The sequence below is a fragment of the Lontra canadensis genome, unplaced genomic scaffold (genome assembly GCF_010015895.1).
Source record: "Lontra canadensis isolate GAN:19392208 unplaced genomic scaffold, GSC_riverotter_1.0 scaffold47, whole genome shotgun sequence".
In the NCBI taxonomy this organism is placed as follows: domain Eukaryota; kingdom Metazoa; phylum Chordata; class Mammalia; order Carnivora; family Mustelidae; genus Lontra; species Lontra canadensis.
The window spans coordinates 1,075,298-1,097,413 of NW_022631041.1; the positions used below are offsets into that span (position 1 = coordinate 1,075,298).

General features: G+C 44.5%; 1 protein-coding gene across 3 annotated transcripts in view; it reads left to right on the plus strand.

Annotated features, from left to right (window-relative positions):
* Positions 1-22,116, plus strand: part of ARFGEF3 (ARFGEF family member 3) — a 173,992-nt gene that overhangs the window by 107,485 nt on the left and 44,391 nt on the right. For all 3 annotated transcript variants that reach the window (XM_032873025.1, XM_032873027.1, XM_032873026.1), the window contains 9 exons: positions 7,827-7,993; positions 8,992-9,157; positions 12,621-12,728; positions 13,088-13,303; positions 13,464-13,574; positions 14,991-15,141; positions 16,415-16,735; positions 19,290-19,423; positions 21,322-21,467. In XM_032873025.1, coding sequence (XP_032728916.1) covers positions 7,827-7,993; positions 8,992-9,157; positions 12,621-12,728; positions 13,088-13,303; positions 13,464-13,574; positions 14,991-15,141; positions 16,415-16,735; positions 19,290-19,423; positions 21,322-21,467 — 1,520 coding nt within the window. The remainder of the gene's footprint in view (positions 1-7,826; positions 7,994-8,991; positions 9,158-12,620; positions 12,729-13,087; positions 13,304-13,463; positions 13,575-14,990; positions 15,142-16,414; positions 16,736-19,289; positions 19,424-21,321; positions 21,468-22,116) is intronic.

The window sequence follows — 22,116 nt, forward strand, 5'->3', positions numbered from 1 at the left end:
TTTCATAGCACAAATACTAGAAATAACCTAAATGCCCCAAAATAAGGGGAAAGTTAAATGATTTCTACTATGTTCACTTAGGACACTACGTAGCTGTTTAAAATGATGTTTTCAAGTGATATTTAATGGTACAGTTAATGGTCATAATGTAATTTTAAAAAGGATTCAAAATTAACTTCAAATGTTAATACTTCATGATGATATAATTACAGATTATTTTCATTTTCTTCTTTGTACCTTTTTCCAAACCCCTTAAATTTTTTTTCTTATGACTTCTATCACCAGAAAATAAAATAGCTATGTTATTTAAAAATTGGAAACATGGACTTAAGGTGATATATTACCAAGTAAAATAGTGTAATCTTTTTGTTTTAACTGAAGTCCAGTTGACACACAATGTCGCAGCAATGTCAGGTATACAACATAGTGATTGAACAGGTCTAGACATTTTCCTGTGCTCACCACAAGTGTGGCTACCCTCTGTCAAGACACAACACTATTACACTGTAATACCATTGACCCTATTCCCTGTGCTGTTTCTTGTATTCCTGTGACTTATTCATTCCATAACTGGAAGCCTGTATCTCTCTCTTCCTTTCACCCATTTTGCTTATCCTCCAACCCTCCCCTTGGGCAACTATCAGTTTATTCTCTGTATTTACAAGTCTGTTTCTGCTTTTTGTTTTTCTGTTTGTTTGTTTTGTGTTTTAGATTCCACTTGTAAGTGAAATCATACGGTGTTTGTCTTTCTCTGTATGCCTTATTTCACTTAGCATGATACCCTCTAGGTCCATCCATGTTGTCGCAAATGGCAGGATCTCATTCTTCTAACAGCTGAATAACATTCCATGATGCGTGTGTTTGTAAACATATATATGCCACATCTTCTTTATCCATTCCTCTATGGGTGGACACTTGGGTTGCTTCCATACTTGGTTGACTATTATAAATAATGCTGCAGTAAACATAGAGGTATGTATTTTTCACCCCATCATTTTCTTTGGGTAAATACTCAATAATTTATTAGATCATAGGATAATTCTATTTTTAATTTTTTAAGGGACTTCCATACCTTTTTCCACAGGAGCTGTACCAGCAGGGGCATGAGGGTTCCTTCGTCTCCCCATCCTCACCAACACTTGTTATTTCTTGTCTTTTTGATTCTAGCCAGTCTGACAGGCATAAGATCATGCTTCATGTGGTTTGGGTTTGCATTCCCCTGATGATTAGCAATGTGTGGCATCTGTTTGTGTATCTATTTGCCGTCTGTACGTGTTCTGTGGAAAAACATATATTCAGGTCCTCTGCCCACTTTTTAATCAGATTATTTGGTTTTTCGGTATTGAGTTGTGCAAGTTCTTCATCTATTTTGGATTTCCACCCCTCATTGGATATGTCATTCACAAATATCTTCTCCTGTTCGGTAGGTTGCCTTTTTGTTTTATTGAAGGTTTCCTTTGCTGAGTAAAAGCTTTTTATTTTGTTGTAGTCGCAATAGTTTGTGCTTTTGTTTCCCTTGCCTGAGGAGGCATATCTAGAAAAATGTTGCTAAGACCAATGTCAAAGGAATTACTGCCTATTTTTCTTCTGGGAGTTTTATGGTTTCATGTCTCACTTTTTTTAGGTCCTTAATCCATTTGGAGTTAGTGTAAGAAAGTGATCCTGTTTTATTCGGAATCTAGCTGTCTAGTTTTCCCAGCACCATTTACTGAAGAGATTGTCTTTTCCTCATTGTATATTCTTAGAGGTTCCTTTTTTGTCTATTAGTTGACTATGTAAGTATGGGTTTATTTCTGGGATCTCTGTTCTGCGCTGTTGATCTGTATGTTTATTTATGAGACAATACCACACAGTTTTGGTGAATATAACATTGTAGTATATATTGAAATCTGGGATTGTGATACCTTTCTTTTTTTTTTAATTTTTATATATTTATTTGACAGACAGAGATCACAAGTAGGCAGAGAGGCAGGCAGAGAGAGAGGAGGAAGCAGGCTCCCTGCTGAGTAGAGAGCCCGATGCGGGGCTCAATCTCAGGACCCTGAGATCATGACCCGGGCCGAAGGCAGAGGCTTAATCCACTGAGCCACCCAGGCGCCCCTTGTGATACCTTTCTAAAGATTGCTTTGGCTATTTGGGTTTCTTTCAAGGTTCTGTGCAAATTATGGGATTCTTCTAGCTCTGTGAAAAATGCTATTGGTATTTTGATGGAGATTGCATCGAATCTGTAGATTGCTTTGGTAGCGTGGACATTTTATCAATATGAAAGCTTCTAACCCATGAGCAGAGGGTATCTTTCCATTTATCTGTGTCATCTTTAGTTTCTTTTATCAATGTTTTATAGTTTCAGAGTACAGGTCTTTCATCTCATTTGTTAAGTTTATTGCAGGGTATTTCATTCTCTTAGGAGCAATTACAAATGGAATTGTCTTCTTAATTTCTCTTTCTGTGACTTTGTTATTAGTATATAGAAATGCAACCAAAAATCATATACTATTGTTACGAAGGTTTAGAAATTCAATAATCCCCAGTATTGCTGAGTAGGTACAACAGTGTTCTTATGTACCATTGGTAGGAAGAAAAATTGCTATAAACTGTTGGGAAGATATTTGGGCTGTATCTGTCAAGCTTTATATATGTTCCTTAGTCTACTTTAAGGAATTTATCCCACAGATACCCTTGCATAAGTGTTAAAAGACATTTCAGCTTTTCATCATTTCATCATTTCAGCTTTTTGTTATAATTGAGACTACATAAATGTCTACCAAGAGAGCATTAGTTAAATAAATCATACTCCAACCATGCAGTGGTATATGCCTAGTTATTTGAAAAGAATGAGATAGATCCTTAAGTGCTAGTATCAAGAGATATCTAAGGGTACCTGCAACTGGGTGGGTCAGTCAGTTAAGCATTTGACTCTTGATTTCGGCTCAGCTCATGATCTCAGGGTCATGAGATCGAGCCCTGCATCAGGCTCCGCACAGAGAATGGAGCCTGCTTAAGATTCCTTCTCCCTCCCTGTTCTTCCCATCACTCACACACCTCTCTCTCTAAAAAAAAAATAAAATAAAAAGAGATATCTAACATGTATTGCTAAGAAAACACCAAGTCATGGTACAGTGTATGTAGTATGATCTCATTTGTGATTATATTTCCACACAATACATACAAGGAACTAAGTGTGCTGGGATGGGTATCATTGGGGCTTGGGAGAAGCAGGGACCAGTTACTCTTATTTATATTTTTTAGTACTCTTAAGTGACATAAGTAATGTTTATTTGGAAAAAAAAAAAAAAAACATTATCTAAGGAATGGAGGAGATGTTTCAAGGTCACTTATGCTAATTTTGTATCCAGTCTTTTACCGGTAGGCAATCAAGCAAGTGACCCAGCCTTTTGTTCCTGACAGTAAAGAACATCTTAATTATAGAGGGAGAGAATGAACTTTAGTTACAGAAAACTGGAAAAAACAAGTAGCCAGAATGTGTTAAAGGTCAGATCTCCTAGTTTGTCATTCCAAATTTATAACACTTCAATGAACCCAATCAGAGGATGAATTTAAAATAGAGTATCTGTTTGAGAGGGACATGATAGAGTACAATCTTTTAACAACATTAGAAACAAGTACAGCATGGCATTGTGCAAAAAGCCTGGAGTTTGGGCCCAAAATACCTTTGCAATTTCTAGCTATATAACTTTAGGCAAATTACTTTAATATTTCTTTTTTTTTTTTTAAGATTTTATTTATTTATTTATTTGACAGGCGGAGATCACAAGTAGGCAGAGAAGCAGGCAGAGAGAGAGGAGGAAGCAGGCTCCCCACTGAGCAGAGACCCCCGACGTGGGGCTCGATCCCAGGACTCTGGGATCATGACCTGAGCTGAAGGCAGAGGCTTTAACCCACTGAGCCACCCAGGTGCCCCACTTTAATATTTCTGAGGCACTCTCCTTCCTGGGAAAATAAAGGAAGGCAATCAATATAGACTTTATATGTCAAATGAAATAAAGTATAAGAAGAGATTGGTTCTAAAAATTAGAAAGCACTTAATACATTGTAGCTATTTTGTTATTTCCATTATTAACATCACCAGTGAACTCTATCTGGTATGGCAAGAAAATGAGTGTCTTCCTTAAGTTGATAGACTATACATCCTTTTGTTTTATTCTCAAATTTGCCAGCTCCTTGTAATGTAAGAAAGTAGCCTGCTTACAGAGAGAGAGGTCAGTACCAACAGATTGCTCCTAACAGGCCTGACAAATCATTTCAGAACTCCGCATATGCACTAGCCCTTCTAGAACATTGTCACACCTCTGCTAGTGATTTGGGTCTCTGTGTCAGCAGACACATCAGCTGCCTTCTTCCCTTTCAGCATCTGAGTATGTGCTTGGTTTTCCAAACCATATCCAAGGTAAATAGTGGTTGGTTTTAAAACGTTAAAAGAAATTATTTCTGAAGCCTGAAATCAAAGCCATTTGCAAATACCATTTTCCTAATTCACAGATTCAAATATTCCTTTCATCTATGATCCTGGATAGTTAAATACCAACAATGCTGAGATCTGCTTTCTATTTACCCTAGAAGGAGACCCATCATGTGTCCTTTATCTCCTCCGGAGACTAGAACCAACCCCATCAGGACCTTAAGAGTATGGAGTATTCCTCTGGGCCATCACAGAAGAAACACATTGCCCATGTCCTGATCAAGGATATCATTTTTTTTTTAAGATTTATTCATGTACTTTAGAGAAAGTGCTTGTATGCAGGCGATAGAGGCAAAGGGAGAGGGAGAGAGAGAATCCTCAAGCACACTCCCCACGAAATGTGAAGCCAACACAGGCCCAATCCCAGGACGCCAAGTTCATGACCTGAGCAGAAACCAAGAGTCAGCTGCCTAACCAGCTGAGTCACCCAGGTACCCTAAGGATGACATTTTTTAATCTCACTCTCAACCTTCCTTTTATAAATGCACCTCCACCTATGATCACAAAGTTCCCTCAACAAAATATTTCTTATAACAGCTGCAAAGTTCTTAAAGGAAAGCCGGGGAGATGCCTAACATTTGACTGAGTAAAGTGGTTTTATGGGAATAAGCTATACACTTAATGCCCACTAAGGGATATTTATGCTGTTTTCAAATTTAACAAAGGACTTGAAGATTTTTCAGCTTCAAAGCTTCTTCTGGCCCATGTCCTCTTGTTAGCATATTCATTAAGAAATCCATAGGGAGGGGTGCCTGGCTGGCTCAGTGGGTTAAAGCCTCTGCCTTCGGCTCAGGTCATGATCCCAGGGTCCTGGAATCGAGCCCCACATCGGGCTCTCTGCCCAGCAGGGAGCCTGCTTCCCTCTTTCTCTCTGTCTCTGCCTGCCTCTCTGCCTACTTGTGACCTCTGTCTGTCAAATAAATAAATAAATAAATAAATAAATAAATAAATCTTTAAAAAAAAAAAAAGAAAGAAATCCACAGGGATGTAAGTATATAAGTAACAATTCCAGTTACAAATTTGTATTTCCAATATATTTGACTGTTAGTGTTGAAAACTCTTGCATTTTATAGAAGAGGTATCTTTTTTTTAAAGATTTTATTTATTTATTTGAGAGAGAGAGAGAGATCACAAGTAGGGAGAGAGGCAGGCCAAGAGAGAGGGGGAAGCAGGTGCCACAAAGAGGTACCTTTTTGATCACAGGATAATTTTAAGCATATGAAGATCATATAGATATGTGTCGTTTGCATGCATATTATTTCGGATGGTCTGTTTCAGCCACATTTCAAAACCAAGCATCAGAGTGTATGTAGGACCAAGAGGAGCACTGAGGCTGATGTGGGACCAGATTAAAAGAACCCAGCCTGAGAAATGTTTGTCCCCCACATTCTCTGAAGTTTGAACAAGGCACTAATCCTCTCTGGCCAAACAAGCCCATCTTTAAAGCCCATCTATGACATATAGTTGTTTCTTTGTTTCTTTCAGTTAATTTGTATAAAACACATGGAGCCCTTCAAAATGAAAAATTTTTAAGCATAAAATGATGTTTAGAAAAAATAATGAGGGAAGAACCAACAGCTATTCCTTTACATATATCTTTAAAACTCTGTTTCCTCATTTAAGAGCGTTATTGAAATAAAATTTATTGAGATATAATTCGCATACCATACAATTCACCCATTTAGAGTGTGCAGTTCAGTGGTTTTGATATATTACATTATTTATTTTAATTGGGATAAAAAATATATAAAACTTAAAAATTTCCACTTTTCCCATTTTTACATGTACAATTCAATGGTACTCCCTACATCTACAACGTTGTATTACCGTCATCCTGACTTTCAGGAATTTTATTTATCATCCCAAAGAGAAAGGATTCTCCGCCAGCCCCTGGTGACTTCTCATCTACTCATAATGTCTCTGTACATTTGGCTCCTCTTGCCTGAGCCTCCTCTGCGTGGATCATACAATAGACATCATTTTGTGCCTGGTTCATTTTAGTCAGCATGTTTGCAGGGTTCATCCATGGTGAAGCATGGATCCGAACTCCATGGTATGTGTGTACCGTACTCTGTTGATCCATTCCTCTCTGATGGACAGTCCAATCGTCTCCATAGTTTGGCAGTTGTGAATAATGATGCAGCAAAATTGGTATACAAGGATCTGTTCAAATCCCTGCTTTTAATTCTTTGGGGCATACTGTATACCCAAAGAGCATAATTACTGGGTCATATGGGAATTCTGCTTTGTTTATTGAGGAACACTATTACTTTTTTTAAAGTATGTACTAATGGGTTACCTCACTAAGCATCTTACCTGTGTTATTACATCTAGTTCTCATAACAAACATGTTCGTTCATTCTTAGCACATTTTTCTTTAATTTTTTAATTTTTTTATTAAAATATAATCTATTATTAGCCCCAGGGGTACAGGTCTGTAAAGTGACAGGTTTACACACTTCACAGCATTCACTATAGCACATACCCTCCCCAATGTCCATAACCCAACCACTGTCTCCCTACCGCCCTCCCCCCAGCAATGTTTCTTAAGGGTCTTCTATATGCCAGGCACTTTTCTAGGCACTGGGTCCTCTGTAGTGAACAAAACCAATAAAGTCCTGCCCTCTCATAGATCTTACATAATAGTAGATAATAGTAGTGACAGCAGGCAATAAATAGATGTGTTAATACAATGCAGGGTGGCATAAATGACATCAAGGCGATGAAAACAATGCAAAACAAAGGTGAGAAGGAAGAATAGCACAGCAGTGGTAGGAGCAGGGGGAAGCTGTCTGAGATAGAACTGGAAGAGAAGGCCTCTGTTAAGCTGATGCTTGAGCAGAAACCTGAAAGAAGGGAGTACCTCCTCCAGAAATCTTGAGAGATCATTCTGGGGAATGGCAAGAACAAATGCAAAGGTCCTGAGGCAGGCCCAGTCTTGGTGTAGTCTAAGGAGCAGCACAGGTCCTGGTGGCCCTGGGGCGTGAGAAACAGGAGGGGAAGTCCAGGTTTTATTTTGTTGTGATGGAAAGTCATTGGAGACTTTGAGCAGGAGATGGACACAGTTGAGACTGAGACTTGGAGGGTCTGAGTGATTTTACCAAAGTAGCTGGTGAGTAGCTCATCCAAACTTGCCCAAGCTGCTTCACTCCAGAGTACATCCCCATCCCCAGCAGGCTAGGGCATATATGGGACCTTCACAATGCTCCTTGCTGGCTGTAGCTGTTTTAAATGTCCTATAGGATGCATGTTCCTGTCACAAGGATTAGGTCAGGGCTCTCCATAAGCCAGCCTTGCCGGGAGCCTTGTCTGTAGCCCCAAGTGGTGTCTGCACTCTGCCCCACAGGCATGATGCACTCCCCCGGGTTCGATGGGACCGGCAACCTCAGCCTGCAGATGCTGATGAACGCAGACAGCCTGTACACGGCCGCGCACTGTGCTCTGCTGCTCAACCTGAAACTCTCCCACGGCGACTACTACCGGAAGCGGCCCACCCTGGCGCCAGGCATGATGGTGAGCCTGACGCCTCTGTGCTGACCCTCTGAGGACAGGTGGCTGGAGAGCCGAGCACCCACCAGTGTCCTGGGAGGAGAGGCATGGTGTGCTCTCTTCCCCACTAGCGTGGCATGGGCAATGCGGGTGGGGGGCCGTGACGGGCCGAGGGAGATGCAGGGCAGTTTGCAGAGTACAATGGGCCATACGGCTACCCACCTTGCTCCAGAGAGGCAAGGACCCAAGTGCCTAGAATTGGCTGCCTGCCGGCGGCCCAGGAATGTCCCCCCAGTGGCACTGTTACACACACATGTGTGAGCTGCATTCCGAAACTGGTGATCAGAACAGACCGTTCAAACATCAGAAGATGGGCAGGGAATGGTCCCCTTCTCTGAAAATCAAGACCTGCTTTAACAACACTCTTCATGGTCTTCCAGAATGTACTCAGATCTACTCATAACCCACAACCAACACTTCCCACTGGTCAGAAATAGAGTACCTCGTGCAAGCTGATCGTCCAGTGGCCGTCTCTGCCCTCATGTCAGCTTGTGAGCCTCCATCCGTCGAGCTGCATTTGTTTGCTGCATACTATAAATCCGCAGGGGTAACGGGTATAAATCCAGTAGTTCTTGAGCCGCATAGGCTTTTTCAGGGAACACTTTCCATCTCTGCTGCTCTTGGGGCAGTGAGATGGAGCTGCTCTGTTCATATTTCTGCACCGTCTCTAGTCGCCCCACACATCAAAGAGGGGAGAGATGAGAGGCGGCGTTCCTAATCCTTCTACGGGGTTTCTTAAAAAGATACTGTAAGTAAAAGGAACTTCATGAAGTTTAGAACTTCCCCATCTTGGTTTCCCCTTCCCTTAACCACACCCCTACCTGCCCCCAATCAATAAGGTTTTATTTTTTCTAGAAACCTTGACTCAGGTAGGGGATGCCTGAAGGGAAGCGGCAGCAGGGAAACGTGTTCATTTGTGAGGGATCCTATCTAGTCACCTTCTCATGTGATCCTCTCCATAGAAAGAGTTCATGAAGCAGTTCCAGACCAGCGGCGTGCTGATGGTTTTCTCCCAGGCCTGGATTGAGGAGCTCTACCATCAGGTGCTCGACAGAAACATGCTTGGAGAAGCCGGCTACTGGGGCAGCCCGGAGGACAACAGCCTGCCCCTCATCACCATGCTGACCGGTCAGTGGCTTCCTCACACAGCTCCGAGACTCTTGGTGTGGAGGGGGGACAGACACTCCAAAGCCCCTTTCAGAGAAGCCAGCCTCGAAACAGCACCCATAGAGCCTCCCCAGCAACTGGTAACAGTTTCAGGGAAGTGTCATGAATTCATCTCATAGGAATGTTCTGTCTCTCACATGGGACACTGGGGGACTCACTGTGCCCCATTAGATAAGGACTACTTAGCACCTGTGTCTGTCAGAGTAAAACGATGGGCCTCTCTAGGGATATGAAGTACTTTCTGGGCTTAGAGCCCAGAATTATTCCTGGAAATTCCCATGTGCTAATAGATAACCCCATATCATTTAATGCTCCCGAATTTGCCAGAAATGTAAAATGCTTGATCTTAAACTTGGCTTCTGTTCCCTTCCTGACTATACGAGAATTTGAAATAATACCAAGAGGTTACCCAGCATCTTTCTTTTCAGTGTCCAGAGTTTGTAAAATCCAGTTTATTAGAAATTTTACATGAGAGCATAGAGAGCTCTATGGGGTGTGGTCACGAAGCAGGGGTTTTTGTTTTTTGAGTGTGTGTGTGTGTGTGTGTGTGTGTGTGTGTGTGAAAGCAGTCATTCATGGCTTCTCACGGCTTAGCTACGGTGTCACATAGACCAGGGAGTGCTCAAGACCTTCGCCATCAGTAGGCTTCATATATTATATCCAGGCTCATCTTCTGTTTGAGCTGAGTTCCCAGACTGGTTTCTGATCCAAGTTATCATCTCATGGCCCCAGGTGACAGGGTATGTAGGGCACAGTCCTATGCCAGATACCTCCCCTGCCTCTATCATGTCACGTGTCCACACCTAGCTCAGCATGGCTCTGCACCAGGCAGGCCACATGGGCAGGATCCCAACTGGACTGGGGCAGGACAGTCCAGGGAGGAGGCAAAATCCGATGTCCAAAGGCAATGTTATGTTACCTGCGGCCAGTTTGTGGGAGGCTCTTACAAGGGTAGCAGAGTAGACCACTGACAGATAAAACCCAACAAAGAGGGATTTAGGCTGAGGTGTTCTTTAGGAATCAGGCAGGGAGTCAAGACACATAGTGTGGTCTGTCCACAGCAGACAGAGCCTTCATCATTGGCTGGCGTTTGGAGTCTTGGTTCTAGAACTAGGATGCAACTGGGAGAAGCAAGGGCAAGGTCCCTAACTGTAGGGATCAGGATCACTGGACAGGTGACTAATTTGTGTTTGACTAATCATGATAACTTTCATATCCATTTGAAATCTAGGACTTCATAAATGTGTGAGACATTTATTCAGGCAGCCTATAAGTAGTGCGCGGTTTCCATCTTTCCTTATAAAATCCCTCCAATAGGGATTGAAGGTACTTCCCAGAGCTTAAGGTGCCTTGGGATTTGGGTAAGGATCCTAAACATGCCAGCTTTAATTTTCAAAGACCACAGTTTCTGCCAAAATGAATCTCTGTGTCTCTCTTACCTGAACCTTAACAAAGGGAGCCATTCAGTGGTTATAAAAATGAAGAAATAACAGGCCATTCACAGTAGCCACATGCGTCACACATTCCTGTGTATCAGCCACCTCTTTGTCACGGAACTGTAAGCTCAGTCGCTACCTCCACGGGAGAGTTCTAGACACAAAACGATATAAAAACATAGGTTTTTCCATACAATTCTGCAAAATAAAATTCTGTGATTCTTTGTGGCAAATTCCAGGTATGAAATGGCAAATGAATTTGAGCAGCAATTAACCTGGAGCTTGGAAGCTTCCATCTGATCTTTTCGTCACATGTAGGGAAAAGCAACAGCAGCAATCTTATTATCAATGTTATACAAACAGGCCATTCCTGATGTCATGGAAAGGTGTTCTGTAGTACCGGAATTTTAGTGCTTAGATAAGGTTCGTATTACTTGAATTCAGCAGTACTTTACCTAGCATACAGGAAACCTCATAACTTCCAGAAACAGCAATTTCCAGTGAAAGCTATAAGACCATTTGACTGTAAGTCAAATTAATGTGATTGAAATGGGTCTGTTCCCACTTCAGTAGCCATTGAGGTTTCTCCCTGCTTCTGTTCCCCAGTTTTGTTGAGACGTAATTGACATGAAACATTTTTTAGTTTGGGGTATACAGCATGATTTGATGATACATATCATATGGTGTGTGTGTGTGTGTGTGTGTGTGTGTGTGTGTGTGTGTGGTGTGTGTTATTGCAAAATGACCATCATGGTAAGTTTAGTTAATGTCAATCCCCTTACGTAGTTAGAATTTTCTTTTCTTGTGGTCAGAACTTTTAAGATCTGCTGTCTTTGCAACTTTTAAAGAGATGTGTTGCCAAAAGTCTCTAGTCTTCTCGGACTTACTATAAGAATCAAAGATATAATAAAATAATTTCAAAACAGCATGCAGAGAAAGCTCATCCTGTTGGTGAAGGTCAAGTTCTAAGGTCAAGGAATAAACTTCAGCTACCCTCTTTTCCCATGCTCTCCCCGGCTGGTATTCAGCTATGTTAGCTGCCTTCAAGTATGCATGCCCCAATTCCATCACTTCTCTAGTGGTTCCCTCCTTTCCACTGAGACATTTGGGGCCCAGAGGGTGCAGGTTAGCCCATGGCTACAAGGCTACTTAATTCAGAGCTAAGGCTTCTCAGTCCCAGGCCAGTTTCTTCTTGCCATTATATTAAGAAGTGTTTCATTGAAATAATTCCAGAAATGAGTGTTTTAACAAAAATTCAAATGAAGGAGAGTTAAGATTCCTGTATTGAGCTGGATGGAGTATATGATGTCATGGAAAGAGGTCCAGATGGGAATCCGAAGACGTGAATACTAAGTCTGATTCCTTCATTTAGTGGCCCCATGGCCTTGAGTAGCTTACCTACTTTGAATATTTATTTCTTTTTTGGTGAAATGGGAAAAATACTACCTATCCTGCTTACTTACTTAGAGTTGACAGAAAAATCTAAATGTGAAAATACTTCATAAACTGTAAGGTATTATTATGAAGTGATTGTTGTATTTTGGAATCAGATTATGTGATTATCTGACCAAAGAGATACTATTCTTCTTTTCTTTATTCTTATGAGGAAACTCTGAAAGAGAAATCCAGGTTGGGGCAACCTGCATGTATAAAACTTGGCAATAATGTCACTGTTCTGGATAAAAGGAGTATTCAGACATCTAAGTATTCTAAATCAGTAGATTTTCCAACAACAGACATAGCAGAGTTTATCTTCCTTTTTTAAAGTAAAAAATATACAACAGCCTAACAAGAATGTTCTAGCAATGAAAGAAAACTGAACTATGAGATTAAACAAAAATTTTAATATTCTGATAAAAGATTATTATTTTCTTGCTACATAATAGAGCCAATGGATGTTTGTTTGGGAAGAAATAATATTGCGGTGGCCATTTGTTTTTGACTGGAGTGTTCTTAATCAGGGAAAACCTTGTCTTTTTCCTTGACAGACATCGATGGCTTAGAGAGCAGTGCGATTGGGGGCCAGCTGATGGCCTCAGCTTCTACCGAGTCCCCTTTCACCCAGGGCAGGAGAATTGATGACTCCACAGTGGCAGGTAATGACTTGGGTCTTGAGTTTATGAATATGCATGTGTCACGTATGTTACCAGCAGTTAAAGCATTAAGTGGCAGCTTTGTGTGCTGATGTAGATGAATTAACGTCTTATCCTGTCAGAAAAAGTGTGCCTGATGGAAGTTACTTTGCAACGTCTTGCTGATGACGCAACATTCATTATTTATAAACACACAAATGTTTAATGTAAAATGCAATCCAATAGCCATTAAATTATATTTCCGGTAGCAGAATGCCTCACAATTCAGGCTTGCTATTTGGATGGTCAGGAGATCCCATGCTGCTCCCTGCCGGGTTGTTTCTGCCTCTGGAAAGTGATGCCTCCGCCCTTTCACGTTCCAGGTGTGGCATTTGCTCGCTACATTCTGGTGGGCTGCTGGAAGAACCTCATCGATACTTTATCAACCCCACTGACTGGCCGGATGGCAGGAAGCTCCAAAGGGTTGGCCTTCATTCTGGGAGCTGAAGGCGTCAAGGAGCAGAACCAAAAGGAGCGTGATGCCATCTGCATGAGCCTCGATGGGCTGCGGAAAGCTGCGCGGCTGAGCTGTGCTTTAGGTACCAGAGGGAGTGATGTCCCCTGATGCGTGACCTGAGGGGCATCCCTGAGGAGTGCTCGGGGCATGGCCTAGTGGCAAACAAGTCTTCTGGAAGGGCCCTGTTGGTAAGTGGTTGGAGAAGAGACTCAGTGAGCTGCGATCGTTTGTTATCTCTGTAGGAGTTGCGGCTAACTGCGCCTCAGCCCTTGCCCAGATGGCAGCTGCCTCCTGTGTCCAGGAAGAAAAAGAGGAAAAGGAAGTCCAAGAACCCAGTGACGCCATAGCCCAAGGTAACCTCTGAAGGGCCAGAATCCACCTGGCGCCTTCTGTGCCATCTGCACACACCCGCACACATGAGCAGATCCCTGTCCCCGATCCCTGTGGCATGTGCAGCCTATATTTGCCACCAGTCGCGAAGTCCCCGTCTGGATCCGTCCAGATTCCAGGTGTGGCTCTCTTTGACACGGCTGACCCTGCAGAGCACCTCTGTAGATCCCTTTGGAGATAAGAGACATCCTGGCCCTTGCTGACTAGGAAAGTGCTCATGGCTGCTCACAGGAGTCCTGTGGGACACCAGAGTCCTTCCTAGCCGAGCTGTTGGTTCTTCTGTCCTCATCTGGCCACATGCTTTGGCACTGCACAGAGTACCCATCTGAAGACTCCTCAGGTCCTAGCAGGGAAAGGCAGAAAAGCCAGTTTTCTGAAGAGGGAAATCAAATGGAGGAAATCCCCAAGAGAGGCTTCAGGAAAACTTTGTTCTTGTAAGAGAAAAACCTGAGCTTTGTGAACTCCCAAAAGAGTTGATTATTAACTTGTGAAAATCGGTTAGCCAATGAAATGGATGATTAGTATATATACTTGATATGCACAACCATAAATTACATAAAAATCCTTACATTTAAAGTTCTTAAAAAATTATAAAACCAGAATTGATGTCCTAGTTATATACAAATAAATAAAATCAGTATCACAGCCATACGACAAAGACACTTGGCTAAAACTCAGTTTGCCTCTCACAGCAGGAATATGGTTTGACTCCTCTGACGTGAGCGTGCTGTGTTTCTAGACTCAAGACCATCCTTCATGTATCCCACGGGATCCATCTTCCAATGAGTTGATACCTTTATTCATGGAGGATGTTGACATTGGGCCTTGCCTTGGCATTTTGCATAATTGACATATTAAGTTACCCTCTGCATCTTTTCTCATTAGTTATCTACAATTTAAAAAGTGTTATTTGAAGATCACAAGTATAAATGTAAACTCAGGAAATGATCTGATGATCGTGGGCTCAGAGCATATATATGTATACATATATTTTAGATGATCATCACCATGAACCTAGGATGTTAAATAAACCTCAGAGAACTCACAGATTACCAGGAATTCTGTCTTATCAGTGTAGCACATGGGTGGAGGAAGGGCTTGGGTGCAAACAACTTTAGCTGGGGTAAAGAACCCCATCCACCTTGTGAGGCTGCCAAACTGGGCTCACCAGCGTCCAAGGGGCTGAGGGCTGTGTAGCTTGGACACTGAACCACAGGGATGTGCTATTGAGGACCTGGCTACCAGTGCCATCAAGTGACATCTGCTGTTTCCCTTTTGCTCTTGCATGGTAACCCATTCTCTCCTTTTTATCCCTTCTCTCTTATCCTTCTCTGGCCCTGTCTTGGACCATTACATTAATGAATGTCTTTCCGGCATAGTGAAACTGAAGGTAGAACAGAAACTGGAGCAGATCGGGAAGCTGCAGGGGGTCTGGCTGCACACCGCCCACGTCCTGTGCATGGACGCCATCCTCAGTGTAGGCCTGGAGATGGGAAGCCACAACCCGGACTGCTGGCCCCACGTGTTCAGGTGCATGATGATCCCCCAACCCCGATCAGTTACAGTAAGGCAGAAGCAGCAATGATCTCTCTACAGTCCTCACGAGACTAAGACAAAAAGCATGTCTTGCAGGCATTGGCTTTGGGCTGATCTGGGACAGAGAAGCAGTGTCCATGGTGCCGGCATGGGGCAGGGGGCAGGGGCCAGGCTGTCTCCTCACTGCCTCCTCACTGCGCGCCTGATGCCTTGCACTGAGCTCCATTCTGGAAGAGCAGCAGTGGGGCAGACAAGGGCAGGGCCCAGGCACCTAGACCTCACCCAGAGCCCCAGCCAAATCTGGGTTCAGTTTGATGCCCTCAAAGCAAATACAGTTGTAAGTGTTGGGTTTCAAAGAGAGAAGCATGCAGGTCGTTCAAGGATTGCAAACCCCGTCTTGGGGGGAACACGTAAAAGAGCCAGTATGAATCAGCCTGGAGCAAATGGGTTTCAGCGTGGGAGCTGGTGTCCTACTGCTCTTCGTTGCACTCACAGGCAAAATAGGAAAAAGAAAATGACTTAAATTGCACCAGAGCATTTTATAGGGAATCAAAAAATTGCCTGAGCATAGAACACAAAGTGGGTTATCCGGGATGGTCTTTATCAGTCACTGGACTTCTCTGGGTTACCAGGCCTCTTATGAACCATCTTAGCCCCAGGGTCTGTTGGGCATGAACAGTTTGGAAGTTGGCAGCTATCCCCTACATTGTGATGCTTCTCTGGGTTTGCCACGATCAGGGCACGACCCCAGCACCAGCACTAGATGCTGTTGAGGCCAGTTGGGACATGGCTGGGCAGAGCCCTTGAGAGTGGGCCCAGTGTGTCCGGCGGGCCTGCCAGGCACATGCACACTCCGGCTGGGATCCTAAAGAAGGGCTTCCCAAGTCCTCATCAGAGCACTAGAGAGAAGCAGAGAGGGCCCCCTGGGAAAACTCCCTCAGGCAGCCCAAGTCCAAATCAGCCAGTAAACCGGACAGGATGGAACTGGATGAACAGGGCTTCTGTTACCCACCTTTCCTCCCAGCACTGAAGGCAGTCTGAGGAAGACTTACCCCACTTCCAAGTCATCTGGTCCAACTCAAAAAAAGAAAAATAATATGGATAGTGAGGGGGGAGAGGGAGAGGTTGCTCTGACAAGAGAAGAAAGGAAATTGGGGAGTGGGGGACGGCAAAGCTGGGTGGGGTTTCTTTCTCTCACAGTGGGATTTACAGAGCTGGCCTGCTGAGCTACATGACCTAACATCTGTCTGTCTGCGCCTCTGTCTAGGGTCTGTGAGTACGTAGGCACGCTGGAGCACACGCATTTCAGCGACGGCACCTCTCAGCCGCCTCTGACCATCAGCCAGCCCCAGAAGGCGTCAGGGGGCTCCGGACTCCTCGGCGACCCAGAGTGTGAGGGCTCGGCCCCGGAGCAGAGCCTAGAGCCAGAGAGCTCCCTGAGCGCAGCCCCCGTCATCCAGCCCCTCTCCATCCAAGAGCTGGTCAGGGAAGGCAGCCGAGGCCGGGCCTCTGACTTCCGCGGGGGCAGCCTCATGACCGGGAGCAGTGCCGCCAAGGCCGTGCTCACGCTTTCCACCCAGGCGGACAGGTAAGAGCGCCCCGGGGTCTTCATACCTCAGAGGAGTGCTCCCTGCAGAGCACCAGTGGGCAACACCACACCCATGTCTCTCCTCTCAAATCACTCCCAGGACAACTAGATGTGTTGGCCAGTCATTTAAGATTCTTTTTTCATTTTTTTCAAACATACCTCTGTCTCCCATCAGGCCCCACACTTAAAATGAACTGCTGTTTGTTGATTAAGAGCAGAGACCCGGAGGCGGGTTCCCTGGGGCTAGTGCCCTGCACTTACTCTGTGATCTTGGGCAGGTTTGCCCCCCAGGGCCCTGATTGCCTCACGTCAAATAAGGCCATAAAGTCAGCCTCTGTCAGGGCAGTCATAAGGTTAAATTAATTACTACACTTGAAGCACTTAAGACAGAGCTTGATAAATCATAAAAATCCATTATTTTTTTTTAAGATTTTATTTATTTACTTATTTGACAGAGAGAGAAAACAGAAGCAGGGGGTACCGGCAGGCAGAGGGAGAGGGAGAAGCAGGCTCCGTGCCGAGCAAGGAGGCTGACTCAGGGCTGGATCCCAGGATGCTGGGCTCATGACCCGAGCTGAAAGCAGATGCTTAACTGACTGAGCCACCCAGGTGCCACCAAAAACCCATTATTCTTATGATAGTTATTATCTATAGTCCCACACCTAAGGGGGTGATATATTCTTTAACCATACTGAGGTTGAGAGGAAAAACTCAATAACCCCAGCCCCAAGTGGCAACACCTCCTGATGTTGAACCTGCTGCTGGTTGTCACGTCACATGTCGTCCCACCACACTGCACTGTCCACACTGGGTCATTGTGCCCCAAGCCCCAGGGCAGTGAAGTTTATACAGGGAGCCCGAGGCAGGGGAGTGGGAAAGTAAAACAGCACTCACGGGGGCTCAGAACACCTGAGTTCTTTCCTGGCTTTGACACTAATCAACTACAAGGTCATGTCTGCATAAAGAGTTATGCTGAGACTCCGTGCAGTATTCTCTTTTCCCAGCTTATCCAACAAGGTGGCTGGGAAAGTGTGCTGGTATCTGGAAAGTAGTATGCAAGCATCCAGCGCACCATAATATTCACTGCTGTTGTTTTACTAGCAACGAGAGAGAAGAAGTGGTTAATAGGACGCAGACACTAAATGACATTAAAATTGGATTTACAAAAATAGCAAGGAAAAAGTCTTTGTTTCCATCATTTGTAAATGCTTAACTTACTAATTCCCATCTTAAAACCTGTACATCTCATATAACCTCTTCAAAAGGGACTCTGTATTCAATTCCTGTTGGAGACCCTCTCCCTTGCTCAGCATGTGACAGCCCACGGGGCTGCTTGCCCTTCTTTTTTTTTTTTTTTTTTTTTTTTTGGGGGGGGGGCTTGTTCTTCTTTTTTTTTTTTTTTTTTTTTTTTTTTGGGGGGGGCACTTCTTAATCTTATTTATTTAGTTGGTTTTTTTTTTTTACAAGTTCAATCCATTGAATTTTTTTTTCAGCATAACAGTATTCATTGTTTTTGTACCACACTCAGTGCTCCATGCAATCCGTGCCCTCTCTAATACCCACCACCTGGTTCCCCCAACCTCCCACCCCCCAACCTCTTCAAACCCTTAGGATTGTTTTTCAGAGTCCATAGTCTCTCATTGTTCACCTCCCCTTCCAATTTCCCCCAACTCCCTTCTCCTAACTCCCCATGTCCTCCATGCTATTTGTTATGCTCCACAAATAAGTGAAACCATATGATAATTGACTCTTGCTGCTTGCCCTTCTGATGTAAGCACAGATTTGGTGGGCAAGCAGCAGATGACTGAAGAGCAGTGAAAGGCCGGCCATAGAAACCCACATCGGATGCCAGCCTTCTGAATTCCAGCGAGCCTCAGCTCCTCCTCCAAGCCCTGCTACCTCCTACCCTCCTCCTTCTGCTAGAAATGCCTTCACCCAGCAGAGTAGAAAACAGAAGGAACCTGCGAGGTTCATTATGTTAGGGAATATTTGTTCTTTTAGTAGCTACTTGAGCTCCCATTGCGTGCAGGGCGCTGGGTGTATGAGTCAGAGGCAATAATTAAACTAGGCCCACCCCTAGGGGGCTTACAGGTTTGGGTGTATTTTGGTTTTGTATCCTTCTGAAGACCAAACCCAACATTAGACTCATCAATCGTAGCCCAGCAAAAGACTTGATTGACTTAATGGGTTTTTCTATCACATAGTTTATGAAGCTAAAACTAATTCTAAGGATTCCATTCCCAGTTACTCAGTTTTAGGGGGTGATGCTTTGCCAAGTTTCAGCTTCTTGCCAAATGTTTTATGAGTGCCCAGCATGGCTGAGCTACGCCATGCAGAAACAAAGATTTTTTTTTTTTAATGGTCTGTGCCCTTTATATGAAAGTCTCCTAGTTCGAGCAGACTTATACACAGTAATAATAGGTAGAGAAGCATAACGCACATTTCTTTACAGTTTTACACATTTTCATTACTCACAGTTAACAAAATTACCATCATCATTCTACCACAAAGACTTGGTGGAATTGTTGGTAAAAAATCTGTTTCTTTCCTCCAGGCTCTTCGAAGATGCCACGGACAAATTGAACCTGATGGCTTTGGGGGGGTTCCTCTACCAGCTGAAGAAAGCATCCCAGTCCCAGCTCTTCCATTCTGTTACAGATACAGTGGATTACTCTCTGGCCATGCCAGGTAATTCTTTCTCAGAAGAACCATGCCATGAGATCAGCAGGAAGCAGCCCGGATCTCTGAAAGCAGAGGCTTTCAGATTCAAGAAGACTTGAATCCCCATTCTCATCACACATGGTCACCCTGGCTAAGGTCTAGTGCAGATTTGTCATCAGTTTTCAGGCATGCTGGGGGAAATGCTGCTGTGGCCAGGGCTGCCCCTCTTCCCACTGGAACTGTGCCAGGTGGTTCTGCAAAGTTTTGTGCTTAAGATAGAGAAAATTATGTGGCTACTCAGGGTGCAGGTAGTTCCCATGAGGGTGGGACCCCCTTCCCCATATCACAAGCCATGTCTCTTGTTTCATTCAGTTCAGCTGCTTGCAGAAGTAACTCCTGATTCCACAAGAGGCTGGGGGGAGAGAAGAGTGGAAGGGGGAGAAGCTGCTTGCTACTCTTAGAAAAACTGCTGTCGAGGCACATCCCTAACGATAGGTCAATGTCACTGTCTTCACTGATGAGGACCTTGAAGGGAGCACAGTTGTAATGAGCTACCCAAGGGTCCCAAACGGGTGGTAGGCTGCTCACAGATGCAATGGTCCATCAGTAGCCAAGGTTGTCATGCTGAAGCAGTGAACCTCTGTCCTGATGGGTCTGGGCAGGGCCACAGAACTACATGCTGGAGACACACTGTACCAGCAAGCTGGGTCATATAGCCTCTTGAGGTCCCATCTTTAGGGATCTGAATTTCTAGTGCATGCATTTGGCCTTTTGACCCTTACTGCAGATTCTGATTTGAGAAGAACAGTCCTTTCCCTGCTAGTTTTTAATAGACTTTAAAACCTTAGCTCTGTAACGCCAACTTCCCAGACCCCTCGAACTTCCAGAGCAGCCCTGGACTTGGGGGCCACCTTCAAAGTGTTTGGGGTTGAAAAATCAGCAAGCTCTCAGCTTACCAAAAAGCAAGGAGCAGGGTTAGGAAGAGGCAGCTGGGAGGAGGAGGCATTTACTTTGGGATGAATCAGATAGGAGTTAAAATGCTGCGTCCATCTTTTCCAGCTACACTCTTTTAGGTGAGTTGGTAATAATATTACTGTCATTTTGAAGTTTATCTGCTATGGCAAGATTAATTAGAAAGGAGCAATCTGGTTTCAAGAGCAAGATAATGATCAGCATTTTGTAGGCAATGTAGGAGAAGCAGTAGGACATGAGGAAGAAGAAAGTGATGAAAAGGGAGAAGACCAAGGTGACAGGGCAGAGCAGTAGCAAAAGATCGGAGGAGGTAAGGATTACACTGAAGCAAGACAGAGCAGGTTCAACAAGCATGTCCTTGAGTAGAAAGGGGCCTGACCTGCTTGGTAAGCACTTAAGAGGTGCCATTAAGGGTTGGCAAAGTGGATGACACCGTGACAGCAGTAATGCTAATGGCTAACAGCAGGGGGTGTTTAGTATGTGCCCAGCCCTGCGATAGGCACTTTGTGAGGATCTCCATATTTAATCCTTCAAGTAACTTGAAGAGGTAAGTGCTGTTAGTCCCACTTTTACACGAAATGTAGCCTACAGAGAGAAAGTCCTGGTCCAACATAGCCTAGCTACTAAATGGTGCAGCCAGGAGTTGAGCCTAGGCAGTGTGAGTCCCCACCCATCCTACTTAACCACCAGGCCATTCCCCCTTCTCCACAAACAGTGCTCACGCTTGTCCCGGCAGGCCCTGGGAATATGGCGGCCCATAGGAGAGGTGCTGAGTGAACCCCCCTCGTCCCTCCTGAACCCTGGGTCCTCTCCTCCCTCAGTTGGCCCGCATTGACTAATCCTACCACCCTATTTTTCATCCCCTTTGATTTTCATCCTCTCTGTGCTTGAGAAAAGGCCAAACTACCCCTGTGTTTGGGCTTTATGGCTTTTATGGTCTTGCCGCCTTCTAGGAGAAGTTAAATCGACCCAAGACCGGAAGAGCGCCCTCCACCTCTTCCGCCTCGGGGACGCCATGCTGAGGATCGTGCGGAGCAAGTCGCGGCCGCTGCTCCATGTGATGCGCTGCTGGAGCCTCGTGGCCCCACACCTGGTGGAGGTGAGCCCCTGCAGCTGAGCCCTCACGGCACTTTCCATGTGGGGTGGGCTGAAGAGCGTCGTGGCCTCGGAGCAAGGCTAAGGCTCCCAACCCACCCACGCACAAACATCACAGGTCTCCATACGACATCTGGGCATCTAGAGAATCACCCCAAAGGGCAGCCCCACCCTGGTTTTGCCCCAATCTTTCTTTACAGTCTTGTGACTTGGTGAAGTACTTCCCACAGTTGGCTTTGCGATCTTTATGCTTTACTTTCAGCCTGAGGCTGGAGTTTCACTTTTATTTTTTATTTTTTGTTTTTTGTTTCTTTTAAGATTTTATTTATTCATTTGACAGACAGAGATCACAAGTTGGCAGAGAGGCAGACAGAGAGAGAGGAGGAAGCAGGCTCCCTGCTGAGCAGGGAGCCCAATGTGGGGCCTGATCCTAGGAGCCTGAGATCATGACCTGAGCACAAGGCAGAGGCTTAACCCACGGAGCCACTCAGGCACCCCAGGAGTTTCACTTTTATACATGATTATGTATAAAGAACAATGCCTCTTGTTCTGCCAGTCTCTCTTTTCTGAGAGCTAAATGTACTCTGGGAAGTACGCTGTAAGTAGGTGAACCATATGCCCTAGTTTTCCCAACAAAATTAATGTTAGGACCC